At 36.5% G+C, this 18,640-nt stretch overlaps 1 protein-coding gene across 2 annotated transcripts in view; it reads left to right on the plus strand.

The window, feature by feature from the left end:
- Positions 1–18,640, plus strand: part of MDGA2 (MAM domain containing glycosylphosphatidylinositol anchor 2) — a 1,390,890-nt gene that overhangs the window by 1,223,995 nt on the left and 148,255 nt on the right. For both annotated transcript variants that reach the window (XM_006873307.1, XM_006873308.1), the window contains one exon: positions 3,924–4,193. In XM_006873307.1, the coding sequence (XP_006873369.1) occupies positions 3,924–4,193 (270 nt within the window). The remainder of the gene's footprint in view (positions 1–3,923; positions 4,194–18,640) is intronic.

Here is an 18,640-nt window from a genome sequence, read left to right on the forward strand (position 1 = left end):
TTTTCTCTGTCCAAATTTCACATGCATATTAAGCTATTGAAAATACCATGGGTTTAATGTTCTCCCATGTAAACTATCATATAATTCACAACAAAGCATTTAAAAAAAATCCAAAAAAGAAAATACCATGGCTTACCCAAGGACCATCAAGGGAGAGGAACATGAGCAGAATGTGGGACCCTATCCAGAGAAGCAGAGACACCAGAGATGGAGGCAGAGGTGAGGACATGGAGAAATAGAGCAGCTGAGGACTCTAGACTCATAGAGAGGGAAAGGTTATGTGCTTGTGGCCAGGAGGCAGGCTTGCAGAATGTGTCTTTTCATTGTTTGAATGACTATATATTTCTGAGTGTTTTTGTGTACATTTAAAAACAAAAAATAAAAAAACACAAACAAACAGAGGGAATAGAAGCAAATACTGTTGAATGATGATGCATGGAGGGGACTGAAATCATTGCAATGAAACGATGAATGTAAAACCTATGTTCTCCCATCTAAATTATCACTCAATTCACAGTCAAAACTTAAAACAGAAGGAAAGAAAGAAGAAGAAAATACCAAGGTTTGGGTCAGGCGCACTTTAATACTCCAACTGACATCTTTGCTCTTGAACACTTTTGCAGCAGATTTGCTAAATGTAATATGTCATTTGATTTCTTGACTGCTATTTCCCTGAGTGTTGATAGTGGATTTAAGCAAAATGAGGTTTCTGACAAATTCAATCTTTTTTCCATTCATCATGATGCTGTTTATTGATTCATTTGTGAGGACTTTTGTTTTCTTTACCTTGTGGTGCAACCCATACTTCAGGGTGTGGTCTTTGCTCTTTGTGAGTAAGAATTTTAAGTCCTCTTCGCTTTCAGCAAGCAAGGTTGTGTCATCTGTAGATCATAGATTTTTAATGAGTCTTCCTCCAAACTAATGCCACATTCTTTTCACATAATCCAACTTCTTGAATTATTTGCTCAGAACAGATATTGAATAAGTATGGTGAAATGATATAACACTGGCTCATTCCTTTCCTGGTTTTAAGCAATTCAGTATTCCCTTGTTCTGTTCAAGCAATTATCTCTTGGGCAGTGCATAAGTTCCTCATGAGCACAATTAAGTGTTCTGGGTTACCCATCTTTTGCAATGTAATACAGAGCTTGTCATGGTCTTCTAGTCAAAAGACTTTAAATTGTCAATAATGCACATGCAAACATCTTTCTGTCATTAAAAAAACAAGAAAAACCTAAGTGGTTATCAAAAAAGACTCTGAAACTTGCTCTCCAGTATAGAGTTATTAAAGTGAATGAAAGAAATGAGAAAATCAAAGAGCTGAACAGAAAAAATTTAAAGGGTAGCTCAAGAAGACAAAGTAAAGTATTACAATGAAATCTGCAAAGATCTGGAGTTAGAAAACCAAAAGGGGAGACCATAATTGGTATTTTTTTAACTAAAAGCAGAAAATACACAGAGTCACTGTGCCAAAAAGAATTTGTTGATGTTCAACCAATTCAGTAGGAAACATATTATCAAGAACTGATGGTTCTTAATAAAGAAGGCCAAACTGCACTGCAAGTATTGGCAAAAAACAAGGCTCCAGGTACTGACGGAATACAAATTGAAATCTTTCAACAGACTGATATAACACCTGAGGCACTCACTTGTCTATGCCAAGAAATTTGGAGGACAGCTACCTGGACAATCAATTGGAAGATATCCATATTTGTGCCCATTCCAAAGAGAAATTACCCAATAAAATGCAGAAATAATTGGACAATATCATTAGTATCACATGCAAGTAAATTTTGGCTAAAGATTATTCAAAAGCAGCTGCAACGGTACATTGATAGGGAACTGCTACAGGTTCAAGCCAGATTCAGACATGAATTTAGGATGAAGGATATCATTGCTGATGTCAGATGGATCTTGACTGAAAACAGAGAATACCAGAAAGTTGTTTATTTTTGTTTCATTGACTATGTAAAGGCTCTTGACTGTGTGGATCAAGACTTGCTATGGATAACATTGTGGAAAATGGGTATTCCAGAACAATTGACTGTGCTCATGAGAAACCTGTACATAGACCAAGAGGCAGTTGTTGAAAAAGAAGAAGGGGATACTGAATGGCTCAAACTCAGAGAAAGTGTGTATGTACCATAGGATTGTATTCCTTCTTGATAGTTTTTAGGTTTATATAATGAGTAAATAGTCTGAGATGCTGAATTATATGAAGAAGAGCATGGTATCAAGATTGGAGGAAAACTAATAAACAACCTGTGATATGCAGATAATACAACTTTGCTTAGGGAAAGTGAAGAGGACTTAAAGTACTTATTGATGGAAAAAAAAAGCAATAGCCTTCAGTATACATTGCACCTCAGTATAAAGAAAAACAAAATCCTCACAACTGGACCAATTAATAACTTCATTATAAATGGACAAAAGATTAAAGTTCTCAAAGAGTTCATTTAGCTTTGATCTACTGTCAACACTTAACGGAAGCAGCAGTCAAGAAGTCAAATGACGTATTGCATTAGACATCTGCTGTACAAGAGCAAAGATATCAGTTTGACAACTAAGGTGCACCTGACCCAACCCATGCTATTTTTTCAAAGCCTCATGTACATATGAAATAAAAATGAATAAGGAAGACTGTAGACAATTTGATGCAATTTGAGTTTTGGCGTTGGAGAAAAATATCCAAAGCGCCATGGCCTGCCTGAAGAATAACCAGACCTGTGTTGGAAGCCATACGCTAGACTGCCCCTTAGAACTAGGATGGGAAGACTCATTTCTTATGCTTGATATATGTTTTCAAGAGGAGCCAGTCCCTGGACATGATGCTTGGTAAAGTGGAGGATCAGTGAAGACCCTCAATGAGATAGATAAGCACAGTGTCATCAGCAACAGACTCAAATGTAACAAAAATTGTGAGGGTGGCACAGGACTGGATAGTGTTGTTTTTCTGTTGAGCTTAGGGTTGCTATTAGTCACTATAGACTCGACTATACCTAAAAACAACATGTAGGCTAGGCTAGGACCATGAATACTAACCAAAAACAAAAAATTAGTTATGCTTATAAAGATGTCATTTTAATGCTTTAAAAACAACTACATTGGAAACCCTATACAGGGTCAGAACCGACTGAATGGCATCTAGCAACAACAAAACATCTGAGTTATATGCAACGTTTAAGGTTTACCTATGAGGATAGATTTTTCAGACAAATAATTGAGAAATGTATTTATATAATTGTTTTTACCTATTTTATTCGTAGGGAGCCTGTGTGTCTTTAGAATAAGAAGTACTGTGAATCACAAGGTCAGCAGTTCAAGCCCACCAGCTATTCTGTGGGAGAACAATGAGGCTTTCTGCTCCCGTAGAGCTGTACAGCCTTTTAAAGCCTACGCAGGGTTGCTATGAATTGGAACCAATGAGGCTGCATTTAATAATAACAAGAACATTTTTTTTTTCATCATGAGGACCCATGGGTCCAATGACTGAACCTAAAGGGTATAATTGCATTCATTGATCTGAACCAACTCATTATCCATTTCAAAAATCTCAAAAGTAGTTTGAAGGCCCCACCTTTACTCTGTGTTTCATTTTCCACAGCATCATTTGGCTGTTGACAGTGTATACCAAATTGTGATTTTCTTTCTTCTGGGAAGAAGTTAGAAAGGAAAACGAAAGTCTGCTAGTTTCCTACAAATGCTTTTTTAAAGCAACTGGAGTCATTCACTTTCCACTCAGGAAAGTACGTTTTCCAAGCCAAATTGAAATTTTTAGACCTACATATGTTAACCTACCTTTACACGTCTTCACTTTTGATGATTGTGTTCTTAAAATAGCATCTTACAGAAATAAGTCATTGTTTTATTGCAAACAACATCCTTTATCTATTTTTATTTATTATTCATTTATTATTTTACAGATCCCCCTGCTGTGGAACCAGCATTCTTGGAAATCCGGCAAGGGCAGGACCGAAGTGTTACGATGAACTGCCGTGTACTGAGAGCTTATCCAATCCGGGTACTGACCTATGAGTGGCGTCTGGGCAATAAACTATTACGGACGGGTCAGTTTGATTCTCAGGAGTATACAGAGTACCCTGTGAAGAGTCTTTCCAATGAAAACTATGGATTTTACAACTGTAGTATCATAAACGAAGCTGGAGCAGGAAGATGCAGCTTTCTTGTAACAGGTAGGATTTCAAATATTTTGCTCTTTTTGGTTTTATTTATATTTAGATCAAAGTATCTTTGTTATTGTTGTGTGTTTTTGAATCAATTGGAACTCATCATGACCTTATATACAGGGTAGAATCACCTGATAAAGTTTCTAAGGCTGTAATCCTTTTGGGAGCAGATTCCCACATTTTTCAATGGTGGCTGGTGGATTTGAACTGCGAACTTCAGGTTGACAGACCTGCACTTGACCTCTGCACCACCAGGGTTCTTGCATATATAAAACTCAAAGCATTTACAAATCCATAAAGTATACTATGAAGAGCCTGATTGATCTTGTTAGAACATCTACTCATTTATTTTCAGGACAATCCACTTTAGTAATTAGATATATGTCTTTAAAATTAGAAATTTATTTTATTTAAGCAGCTGGACATGTTGATTATTTTGAGCATTTCAATAATAAAGCAATGAATATTGGTGGTAACTGGATTTATTTGGGACTCCTAGTGTGGTGCTGTGGCTTAATGCACTGGACTGAAAAGTTGGTTTGAACCACAAGGTCGGTGGTTCAAGCCCACCAGCTGCTCCTCAGAAACCCTATACAGAGTCACCATGGGTTGGAATTGACTTGAAGGCACTTAATAACAAACTTTATTTAGTTAATATTGCAAATATGAATGTAACTTCTTTTTCTTTTCCTGCAATTTTAAAATCCTTTGTGAATAGGTGCCTACTCTGGCTTTCTTAATAGAAAAGTGAAAAAGGATCCATCTTTTTATTTCCTTTAGTCTATTTATTCATGCATGCATTCATTCATTTATTATTCTCAATACATCATGAATCATCATTTTGTCCATAACTTATCATACATCCATGTGTTTTAACATAAAGTAATAAAGTTGGTATAGTTAGCATGTAGTAAACTACGGGAAAATATCATTACATTTATTGTCATTACCCTTTAAATATACCTTTTGTAAATAGTCTGGTTGCTGTTGTAGCTGTTAGGGGCTCTCAAGTTTAGTTAGATTTATATAGCACAGCAGAACGAACCACTGCCCGGTCCTGCACTATTCTCACAGTTGTAGCTATGTTTAAGCCCATTGTTGCTACTACTGTGTCAATCCATCCTAATGGGGTCTTCCTCTTTTTTGATGACCCTCCACTTTACCTAGCATGATGGACTTCTCCAGAAACTGGTCATTCCTGATAACATGTCCAAAGTGTGAGACATGACCTTTTTCCATCCTGGCAGTCCATGATCTTTTAAATATCCTACTCCAATACCATAATTCAAATGCATAGATTTTTCTACAGCGGTCTTTCTATTCATTGTTCAACTTTCACATGTATATGAGATGATTAAAAATACAATGGCTTGGATCAGGTGCACTTTAGTCCTCGAGTATGTTCTATCTGAATTTAGAGACTATTTTAAAAACAGATTCCATGCATTAGATACAAATGACCAAAGAACCAGAAAATTTGTAGAATGAAATCAATAACATCATACAAGAAGAAAGGAAAATGTCATTAAAATGATAAGAAAGAAAGAAAAGACCAAAATTGATGTCAGAAGAGACCCTGAAATTTGCTCTTGGGCATAGAGAAGACAAACCAAATGGGAAAATGAGTAAGTAAAAGAGCTAAACAGAGAATTTCAAAGGACAGCTCAAGAATACAAAGTCAAGTGATGTAATGAAATGGGCAAAGACCTGGCATTAGAAAACCAAAAGTGAAGAACATAGCACGTCGCATGTTGAAAAAAAACTGATGAAAAAAATTCAAGCCTTGAGCTGAAATATTGAAGGATTCTATGGGTAAAATATGAAACGATACAGAAAGGAATATGTGAAGTTACTATACCAAAAATGAAATGGTCAATATTCAGCCATTTCAGGAAGTAACATGTAATCTTTGGTACTTCTTTAAGTATTTGTATAATCTATACAGAGGCCTGGTATGGCACAGTAGGATAAGTACTAGACTGCTAACTGCAACGTCAGTAGTTCAAGCCTATCAGCTCCTCCTCAGAAACCCTATAAAATGTCACTATGTGTGGGAACTGACTGACGGCACTTAATCTATTTGCCCATAAAAATCTGTTATTTTGAGCTAGAGTTTAAAGCTACATTAAAAGGAAATACTTTTCACTGTTATGCTTGTTGTTGTTGTTGTTAAATGTTGTGGAGTCGGCTCCGACTCATAGCGACCCTGTATAAGGTTTCCGAGGCTGTAAATCTTTACGGGAGCAGACGCCTCATCTTTCTCCCACGGAACCGCTGGTAGTTTCGAACTGCTGACCTAAAGGTTCACGGCCCGATTCGTAACCACTACGCTACCAGAGCTCCTTTAGTCTAGGTAAATGATGTAATAGAAAAAATGCTTACGATAGTAAATAAAGAAGCTGAAAATTGTGTATTATGTAAAACAAATAAAAAATTTAGCAAAATATGTTTCAGACTTTATTAAATTACATTCATTAGTAAAATACATTTTAATTACATCCTTACTATGAGTCAGTTTGTCATACTATTATATGCTTACTGTGAGTCAGTTTGTCATATTGTGGCGACTTGCATATTGCGGGGATGGTATAATCTATGCCATTAGTATTTTAAATACTAGCAGGGTACCATGGCTATGGTGGACATGCGTCAGCTGAGTTTCCACACTAAACAGACTAGGAAGAAGGAAAGGTGGACTGCATCAGAATGGGTAGCTGCTGAAAACATTATGAATAGCAGTGGAATATTGTCAGCAACAAAATATTAAATATTGAGACAAAATGAATAGCACCAGAATATTATCAGATATAGTGATGGAAGATAAGCCCCTCAGGTTGGAAGAAGCTCAAAATATGGCTGGGGAAGAACTGCTCCTCAAAATAGAGTTCGCCATAATGATGACAATGGAGTGAAACTTTAGAACCTTCATTACTGATGGAACAAAACTCAAAATGAGGAGAAACAGCTATAAATATCCATTTATAATCAGAAAATGGAATGTACAGAGTATGAATCTAGTAAAATTGGAAGTTCTCAAAAAACGAAATAGAAAGCATAAAGATAAATATCCTAAGTACAAGTGAGCAGAACTGGACTGGTATTGGCCATTTGAATTTGATTATTATATGGTTTACTATGCCTGGAATAACAAATTGAAGAGAAATGGACTCACATTCATCATAATAAAAAAACAAACAAACAAAAAAAAACATTTCAAGATCTATGAGACTGAAGAAATCTATCAAATTCTTCAGTCTGAAAAATTTCAAACATGCAATCAAGATACATAGACTATTTCTGGTGGTTGGAATGCAAACATTCTAAACAAAAAAGAAGGATCAAAGTTGAAAAATATGGTCTTAGAAATGATGCTGGAGAATGCATCGTGGAATTTTGCAAGATCAATGACTTCTTCATTGCAAATACCTTTTTAAAACAGCATAAAAAATGACTGTGCACATGGACCTCACCAGACAGAATACACAAAGATCAAATTGACTACATCTGTGCAAAGAGACAATGGAAAAGCTCTATATCATCATCAAAAATAAGGTCAGGGGTAGACTGTGAAGCAAACCAACAATTGCTCATATACAAGTTCAGGCTGAAACTGAAGAAAATTAAAACAAGTCTATCAGAGCCAGAATTTGACCATGAATATACTCCACCTGAATTTGGTGATCATCTCAAAAGCAGAATTGATGCACTAGACAGTAAAAACCAAAGACCAGAAGAGTGTAGGGATGACATTAAGAAAGCATCATTCAGGAAGAAAGCAAAAGGTCATTAAGAAGATAAGAAAGAAGGAAAATACCAAACTGGATGTCAGAAGAAACTCTGAATAATAATAAGGAAATGTGCAAAGACCTGGAATCAGAAAACAATAAAGGAAGAATACACTCAGCATTTCTGATGCTGAAAGAACTGAAGAAAAAAATCCAATCCTCGACTTGCAATATTGAAAGATTCTATTGGCAAAATATTGAAATATACAGAAATCATCAAAAGAAAATGGAAGGAATATACAGTCACTATACCAAAAAGGAGCTCTGGTAGCATAGTGGTTATGAATCGGGCTGTGAACCGCAAGGTAAGCAGTCAAAGCTACTAACTGTTCCATGGGAGAAAGATGAGGCTTTCTGCTCCAGTAAAGATTTACAGCCTCAGAAATTTACAGGGTCGCTATGATTCGGAACCGACTCCACAGCACTCAACAACAGCAACAACATACCAAAAAGAAATGGATGATGTTCAACTATTTCAAGAGATAGCATATGATAAAAAAAAAAAAAATCTATGGTACCAAAGGAAGAAGTCCAAGTGCTTTGAAGGCATTAGCAAAGAACACGGCCACAGGAATTGGTGGGATACAAATTGGTGGAAATTTTTTCAACAAGCTGATGCAGCACTGAATACACTCACTCATCTGTAACAGGAAATTTGGAAGACAACTATCTGGTGACCAATTAAAAAATATCCATATTAGTGCCCATTCTAAAGTGAAGAGACCTAAAGAAATGCAAAATCATTAATAACATATCCAAGTAAAATTTTGATAAAGATAATTCAAAAACAACTTCAGCAGTACATTGAGAGGATACTGCCAGAGGTTTAAACTCGATTCAGAGGAAGACGTACAATGAGGAATATCATTTTTAATGTCAGATGTATCTTGGCTGAAAGCAGACAATATCAGAAAGATGTTTACCTGTGCTTTATTGATTGTGCAAAGGTTTTAGATGTGTGGGTCATGACAAATGATTGATAACATTATGGAGACTGGATACTGTGAAACACTTAATTGTGCTCATGAGCAATCTGTACAAATACAAGGAGGCAGTCATTCAAACACGACCAGGGGACACTGAATGTTTTAAAACCAAGAATAGTGTACGCCAGGGCTGTATTCTTTCACCATATATAATCAATCTGTATTCAGAGCACATTATCCAAGAAGTTGAGTAATATGAAGAAGAACATGGCATCAGATTTAGAAAAAGACTCCTTAACAACCTGAGATATGCAGATTATAAAGCCTTAATTGCTGAAAGGGAAGAGGACTTCAATATGTACTGATGAAGATCAAAAACCACAGTCCACACTATGGGTTATAACTCAATGTAAAGAAAACAAAAATTATCACCACTGGACCAATAAATAGCATCATGATAAATGGAGAAAAGATTGAAATTGTCAAAGACTTCATTTTGCTTGAATCACTATCAACAGTCATGAAAATAGTGATCGAGAAATCAAACGACCAATTGCATTAGTGAAATCTGGTGCACAAGATCTATTTAAAATGTTCAAGAGCAAAGATGTCAGTTTGAGGGCTAAGGTGTGCCTGACTCAGGACACAGCCTTTTCAGTAGTCTCATAAGCATATGAAAGTTGGACAATGGATATGGAAGACCATAGAAAACTTGATGCCATTCAGTTATGGTGTGGAGATGAATATTGAAAGTACTATGGATGGTTAGAAGAACAAACATGTCCTTCTTCATGGACTGGTCCCTCATGACACTATGTCTAAAGTATGAGAGAAAAAGTCTCGTCATCCAGGCTTTTAAGCAGCAGTCATGCTGTACTTCTTTAATTCTTAAACTACTTAAAACAAAACCAAAAGCACCTCAGAAAATACTACTTACGTGACAATCTGCTAATTACTATCCCTAAAAGTATTTACCAAGGAAATAAAACTAATCTGTTGCTCTTTGGGGTGATTTTGTATATTTTGATATATTTTTGTTCCCAAAGTGCTAAGTATCTTTTGAAGACAATTATTTTTCACATATTGAAATAAATGTGGCAACTTACTTTCATTAATTAATTGTTTCAAATAAAAGTGTTCCATAAAGTTAACTAAGGAATATAATAGCATTCATTTCTTCAACTTTTTTACCTTGTTCTTGTTCTAATTTTCTTTGGATGCATGTTTTCTAACTTCAGGTCAGTGTACTGTATGCTGCCTCTACAAGATTTCATTTGCTTTCTAAATACGTGATCCAAGTCCTATTCTTTGAACTAGAAGACAAGCTGAGACCAGAGGAAACACTAAGCTCCATTCTCCCATTCCAGATCCATGGGGTGCAGCAAGTAGATTTCACTATTTCAGTAAAGAATGGCCTATTATAGGTTGTCCAATCGAAGAATAGGAAATAACCACATGTATTAATTTGTTCCCAGTTTGTACTTTTCAATTTTTAGGACAACCTCAATGTTTCAAGAATCCATATACAATGTAAAATAGTTATGAAGCACATAAAAGGAAATTATTGAATTCCAAATACAGTATAATCCAGGGAAATTATTATATTAGACACACAGACACATACACATGAGGATGGGAGGGGATTCGGCAAGTTTGTGGGAAATGTAACTCTTTTAATTCCATTTTTTTTCAAGAACTTTTGGAAGCTCTCTAAGTTATTTCAGTGTTTTCAGAGACCAAAATTAACTTAGACATTTTTGTATTTTTATCACTACAATTATTCTAGTAAATTCTATAGCACTGAATGTTATGTAGTCCACCAAAAGTAGCATTGGTCTCACTGCAAATCACAGTGTGCAAAATTGAACTGAAAGGCAATGGCAGTTCTTATCCATATTTTTTTAGCTCCTAGCAAAGATGAAATCTCAGACCTATTTTCTCTCTTTATATCAGGTGTGTATGCTATGTGTGGGTGTGAGAGTGAGGGGGAGGAAGATTGTGTTATTTAAAGTCAGAAGGAATGTGATAATAGTTTCTGGCTAAGGTAGAGAAGAGAGTAAGCAAAGGTATTTTAGCCTAGATTGTAGCGTACTGTCCATGTTGGACATTACTCAATATAATAGTGTAAAATACCATGTATTTGCATTAATTTTATCTGCTAATATGTTTCTGTAGTACAGTTGTAATATAGTGTTTCTGTAGCTTCAGTAAGCTTTGTGAGTCATGGTAGGAATCCAAGCATCATGTATCACATTTTACTTTGGAGGAAGTTTTACAAATTCTAAACATAAAGGAAGCATATTGATTTTTTAGAACCAACATATTCATAAGGTAAAATTCCACAAATGTGCCTAGATATGTGTATTTGATGGGGCTTCAAAAACTTCATGAAAAATGGAATTGAAAGATAATTCTGCCATGACATAGCACGGAATTCACTGGGAGTATCAAATCTTATTACAGTTTCAAAATGACCCAATCAATTTTCAACTTTAAATATATATAATTATATAATTATGTATATTAAATAAATATAAATATACATACATACTTACAAACTTCAAAACATAAATATATTCATTCATTTATCAGCTATGATTAATAACATACTAGGTAAGATCCTAGTATAGGACTTGACCCATAAAAAAAATCTGGCATATATGGACTGAATAGATAGATGAATAGATGAGTGAGTTTGAATCCACAAGCTTGAGTTACTTGTTCATATTCTAAAGCTAAAATAGAATAATATGTAGTGAGTTGAATGATGAGCCCCAAAAGAAATGTCCACAACCTCATACCTAGAAGCTATAAATGTTACCTTGTATGACAAAAGAGTAAATGTTACTTTATATGAAAATAGGAGCTCTGGTGGAATAGTGGGTTGCAAGTTGGCTGGAAACTACAAGGTCAGTAGTTTGAATCCATCAGCTATCCTGAGAGAGGAAGATAAGCTGCTCCCGTACAGCTTTCTAGCCTCAGAAACCCTATACCCAATTGTTGAGTTGGAAGTGACTCAACAGCATACAACAACAAAAACAACATGGCAAAATATGTAAGTCTGTTAAGGACCCTGAATGGAGGAGTTTAGTTGGGTAGGTCGTAAACATGATCACATACATCATTATCAGAGGAAGAAGATGTTTAGACAGAAAAAGTGGTGCATGCCAAACAGACAGAAGTTAGTGTAATGTGCTCACAAGTCATGTAGTACCAGAGTGACAGAAACTGAAAGAAGTGAGAAGCAGATTCTCCCCTAGAGATGTCAGAGTGAGAAGGGCCTACTGACACATGGATTTCAGAATTGTAAGAAATAGAAATTCTGTTGTTTTAGGCCACCCTGTAAGTGGCAATTTTTTAGAGCAGCTTTAAGAAACTAATCTATATTAAAACTCACTATTTCAAAAGCACCCTTCACTTTTTTTATAATTTGAATAAATTGCTTTGTTTCTTTATTTGAGACATTCATCCTGTGCAGATCTTAACAAATTATGGATAACATTGTGTAGAATGAAAATTTTAGAACACTTAATTGTGCTTATGTGGAACATGTACATAGACCAAGAGGCTGTCATTCAAACATAACAAGTGGATACTGCATGGTTTAAAATGAGAAAGGTGTGCATAAGGGTTATACCCTTTCACCATACTTATTCAATCTGTATGCTCAGTGATGGAACTATTTAAAGAAGAATTAAGACATAAAGTTTGAGGGAAAACTTGCTAATGACCTAAAATATGTAGATGACATAACCTTTCTGGCTGAAAGTAAAGAAAGCTTGAAGAACTGATTAATGTAAAATCAAAAACTACAGCTTTTGGTATGGATTGCATCTCAACATAAAGGAAACAAAAATCCTCTCTGGCCTAATAAGCAACATCATGGTAAAAGGAGAAAAGATTGAACTTGTCTAGAATTTTATTTTGCTTGGATCTACAATCATCATCTTCAGAAACAGCAGTCAAGAAGTCAAATGACAACAGATTGCATTGGGAACTCTGTTACAAAAGACCTTTTAAAAAATGTTCAAAACAAATCTGTCAGATTAAGGACTAATGTGTAACTGACTCAAGCCATAGTATTTTTCAGTTACCTTATATTCATATGAAAGCTGGACAATTAATAAGAAAGACCAAAGGAGAATTGAATCATGATGCTGACAGAGAGTATTGAGTTTACTTTGGACTGCCAGGATGAGCAAATCTATATTAGAAGTACAGCTTAAATGCTCCTTGGAAAAAAGGATGGCAAGACTTAGTCTTACGTAGTTTGAACATGTAATTAGGAGAGACTCCGTAAAGAAGAGGGTCAGCAACAAAGAACGTCTTCAAAAGAATGGATTGACGCTCTAACTGCAACAATGTGCTTAAAGATAGCATTGATTTTAAGGATGGTGTGAGATTGGGCAGTGTTTCCTTCTGTTGTACATATGAGTTACTATGGATCTGAACTGACTTGCTGGCATCTAGTAACAACAACCACCTGTGTCTTCAACTTTGTTACTGTAAACCAGCTGGACTTCTGAGCCACTGGAAGCAGCAATTGCTCACATACCAGCAAAATTGTAACAATCGTTTCTTTTATCTCCTACAACGCTAACTGGGACCGAAGCGTAGCGGCCAGTTAGAGACGCAAGGAGCTGCAACTTTGAAGGTGCCACCTGCATCAGTAACTTATACTGGATTAAGTTATATGTTGACAAAGATGACCAAAAGGAATGATTTAACATGTAAATATAATAACTTTATACCATACAGTGGAGACAAGATGTATTCAGCAACTTAATTAGATAAAAAACTAGAGAAAATCTTTCCGCAAATTTTATTAGCAGTACCCGAGAATTGATAAGTATTCATTTTCATTTGGAGATCAGCACTGATTTACTTACATACAGAGCCACTGTGCTTCCTTTCCAAATATTTGTAATGTTATTATTTTTAAATTATTATCCCTCATGTATCATTTGTTTCTTTTTCCTCTCTGCTCACTTCCAAAGTACTTCCTGTAGTTAGGAGCACTAAACAAATTATGTTTCACAGTATTTCCCATCCCATGAGAATCACTATCTTTTTCTTGTTAATTGTATCCCTTGCTATCAGAGGCAGTGACTGTTACAACATGAATATAAAATGGCCTAATACGTTGGTGGCAAAGACCATGCATACAAGTTAAATCAGAAGATATGAATCAAGTTTCAAAATATTGTCTTTTTGTAAACAGAGATTGTCACTGCTGGTTAGAAAAAAGAAAAGACAGAGATATCAGTATAACAAGTTATGCCACTGCATTCCAAAACTAGTTCTTGCTGCTGTTTCATATTATCTTGAACTCTGCAGTAGATACAATGTTTTGAGGATAAGAAAAATTGGAAATCTCAAATAGTTTTTGCCTGAGAGAAAAGAACCTTTATAACATTCTCTGACAATAGAAAGGAATGAAAACACAGCATAAAAATGTGCACATATGTATATGAGTATCATGTGTTTGTGGTGGTGGTGGTGGTAGTGATGGTGGTTATGTGCTGTGGAGTCAATTCCGACTCATAGCGACCCTGTACAGGGTTTCTGAGGCTGTAATCTTTACAGGAGCAGAAAGCCTCATCTTTCTCCCACAGAACAGCTGGTAGTTTCGAACTGCTGACCTTGCAGTTTGCAGCCTGATTTGTAGCCACTACTACCAGATCATGTATTTAGTACCTAGTAATTTAGATTTTTCTATAGCTGTGGAGTGGTAACAGAATTAATCTGAAAAAATGAAACTTTTTAGTTCAGTGGAATCAAAGTCCTCTCTTAAACCTCCAAGTGTCTATTTAAGCACCTGGCCTCTGTTCATCACCCTGAAGGGATGATTAATGAATGAGAACAGAGCAGAAATCGTTCCACAGGCTTGCCAGAAACCAGACATAAAGTGGTCAGGAGAGAGATCCCACAGATGATTGCCCACAACCTGATCCATCCTCTTTTCTCCAGGGAGACTTTGTAACAGAGCTGTAAAATGAAAAAGTCAATAGAGGTTTTCCTTCTATAAATTCTTCTCAGGTTTCAGAACAGGAACTATATCTGTAGTCTTATAATTTCCATTTCCTTATGTGAACATTACTTAAGAAAACTCCATCTTTCATTACTCTAATGATTTTTGTCTGTTTTTAAAGAACTCATCAAAATGATGGTTACGAGAAGCACAAACTGAAGGCACAAATCTGCTTTGCAGCCAGATCCAGTCCAGTGCTTCTTAGCAGTGTGATAAGAACAGTTATTTGCGTTCTAATCTTTTTCTTGTTCCAAGAGTCATATTCATGAATCTTTTACTTATTCTTAGAGAGTCACAGCGATGCAGTTTTCAATAACTAGTTTCCTTTATTCCCATCTAAATCCACTTTATTAACTCAAGTTATATGTTTTGGAGAAAATAAATGTTCCTAGAAGATAAACAGCATACCTTCTGGGCTTCTCTCCAACTCACTTGAACACCTCTTGCTCCCTGCCTAACTGATATTCAGCACATTCATATTCAGCAGTGGACCACCCACATTTGCTGCAGCAGCACTTGCCAAGAAGTTAATGTGGTCTATAAGTATGCCATTGAACATTCAGTTCTCTCAGTCCGATAGCTGCTGGGTCAGTTCATCCATCTGTTCCCCCTCCATGTACACACTCTGACCGATAATCCTCTAAATGAACAGAAGGTTTTTGAATATTTTGCTGCTTTTAGGTTTCTAGGCAATGTATACCTTTAAGGAAAAGAGACTACATGTATTTGCATTTTACTGCATATTCATTAACCTGAATTCAATGTTAAATACAATATATGTAGTTCTCATAACAAAGATTTAGTCAGTCAATCTTTTTCTTATCTTTGTATGTTGATAATTCATTCATATAACGATATAATAAAGAAAATCTGATTGATTCCTAGGGATAAAATCGCAGTTTAGGGTTCTGTTCTCATAGGGGTGAGTTGGTAAGCAGGGATCTATTTCCAGACCAGTGGAAGTAGCATTTTATCAGGAAATCCACCAGCCTATTCAGTGTCTGTGTTTGAATTAGTAAAAGGAAAAAGAAATCTCTTCAAGCAGATGTGTCCCCTGGGTTAGGGCACATGTGGTGGCAAGAGAAATAGAACCAGGATTTCAGGCCCACTCATCCCTTCAGGCTGGTAAGTGAACAGCCACATCCACATACATTGGGTGTTACAAGTAAAATGTCTTTGAGCAGCTTGGGTTCAGAAAGTGGCTGGACAACTTGAAAGGTACCTTTTCCTCTCTGTCTGCATACTAGTTTCTTTTCTGTCACTGATCAACCATATTTAATCCTTATACTTTCCAGATTATTTTTCTATAGATACTGTTGTTACCATAGGCATAACACTTATGTTTTTGCAAGGAAAACATCATTGGAATTAAGCCTTTTTATTATCCAGACTTTCTTTATGTCTCTAGCAATTTTGGATTTATATGCCATAGAGCAAAGACGTCAACTTCAGGGCAAAGGTGCATCTGACCCAAGCCATGGTATTTTCAATGAACTCATATTCATGCAAAAGCTGGACAGTGGATAAGGAAGACTGTAGAAGAATTGATGCTTTTGAGTTATGGTGTTGGAGGAGAAAACTTAAAGTGCTATGGGCTGCCAAAAGAACCAATAGATCCATTTTGGAAGAAGTGCAGCCAGAGTGCTCCTTGGAGGCCAAGATGGCCAAACTTCATCTCTCATATGTTGGACATATTGTCAGAAGGAACCAGTTGCTGGAGAAGGATATCATGTTTGGTAAGGTAGAGGGTCAGAGAAAAAGAGGAAGACTCCTAATGAGATGGATTGGTCAAGTGGCAGCATCGATGGACTCAAGTGTGGCAACAGTAGTGAGGTTGGCCCAGGATCGGGCAGTGTTTCGTTCTGCTGTGCATAGGGTTCCTATGAGTCGGTGACAACTTGATGGCACCTAACAACAACAACACCGCCAATAGGCACCAGCTGCTCCTCAGAAACTCTATGCTGGGCCGCTATGGATCAGAATCTACTCAACAGAACTTAACAACAACAACAATATGAGTCCTGGTGTGGCACTGTGGGCTAATGTGTCAGTCTGCAAAGTCATTTGAACTGCAAGGTTGGTGGTTCAAGCTCACCAGCTGCTCCTTGGAAACCCTATACAGGGTCACTATGGGTTGGAACCAACTCTACGGCACTGAACAACAACAACAATATGCACCAGCTGCTACTCAGAAGCCCTATTCAAGGTCACTATGGGTCAGAATCGACTCAACAGCACTTAACAACAACAATAACAACACCAGTAGGAATCCTGGTGTGGTACTGTGGGTTAATGTGCCAGAATGAAAAGCCATTTGAACTGCTAAGTCACCGGTTCAAACTCACCAGCTGCTCCTCGGAAACCCTACACTGGCTCACGATGGGTTGGAACTGACTCGATGGCACTTCACAACAACAGCAACCCAGCTGGAATACATAGAAATCAAATCAACTACATTTGCGGAAAGAGACAATGGAAAAGATCCATATCATCAGCCAAAATAAGGCTGAGGGCAGATTATTGAACAAACCATCAATTACTCATATGCAAATTCAAACTGAAGCTGAAGAAAATGAAAACAAGTCTACAAGAGTCAAAATATAACCTTCAATATATCCCACCTGAATTTAGAGATCATCTGAAGAACAGATTTGATGCATTAAACACTAAAGACTGAAGAAAAGAAGAGTTGTGGGATGACATCAGGAACATCATACATGAAGAAAGCAAAAAGTCATTGAGAAGACAAGAAAGAAGGAAAAGGTCAAAATGGAGGTCAGAAGAGACACTGAAACTTGCTCTCCAGCGTAGAGATACTAAAGCAAATGGAAGAAATGAGGAGGTCCAAGAGCTGAATAGAAAATGTCAAATATCAACTCTAGAAGATAAAGCCAAATATTACAACAAAACGTGCAAAGATCTGGAATCAGAAAACCAAAAAGGAAGAACACACTCAGCATTTTTCAAGCTGTGGGAACTGAGGAAAAAATTCAAGCCTCCACTTTCATTACTGAAGGATTCTCTGGGAAAATTATTGAATGATGCAGAAAGCATCAAAAGAAGATGGAAAGAACACACAGAGTCACTGTACCAAAAGGAAATGGTTGATGGTCAACCATTTCAAGAGGTGGCATATAATCAAGAGCCAGTGATACTGAAGGAGGAAGTCCAAGGTGCATTGAAGGAACTGGCAAAGAACAAGGTACCAAGAATTGATGGACTAAAAATGGAAATCTTTCAAGAAAGTGAGGTGGCACAGGAGGCACTCACTCATCTCTGCCAACAAATTTGGAAGACAACTATCTGGCCTACTGACTGGAAGAGATCCGTATTTATGCCCATTCAAAGATAGGTGACCCAAAGGAATGTGGAAATCATCAGACAATATTTTTGGTAAGGTTTTATATAAGTAAGGTTTTATAAAGGTAATACAGAAACGGCTATAAGCATATATTGACAGAGAACTTCCAGAGGGTCAAGCCAGATTCAGAAGAGGCCATGGAACAAGGGATACACTGTTGCTGATGTCCGATGGATCTTGGCTGAAAGCAGAGAATATCAGAAAGATGTTTTCCTGGGCTTTATTGAGTATGCAAAGGCTTTTGATTATGTGGATCATGACAAGCTATGGACAACATTGTGAAGTCTGAGTATTTCAGAACACTTAATTTTGCTCCTGAGGAATCTGTACCCAGACCAAGAGGCAGTTGT

This window comes from Chrysochloris asiatica, unplaced genomic scaffold (assembly GCF_000296735.1).
Source record: "Chrysochloris asiatica unplaced genomic scaffold, ChrAsi1.0 scaffold00235, whole genome shotgun sequence".
Taxonomy (NCBI): domain Eukaryota; kingdom Metazoa; phylum Chordata; class Mammalia; order Afrosoricida; family Chrysochloridae; genus Chrysochloris; species Chrysochloris asiatica.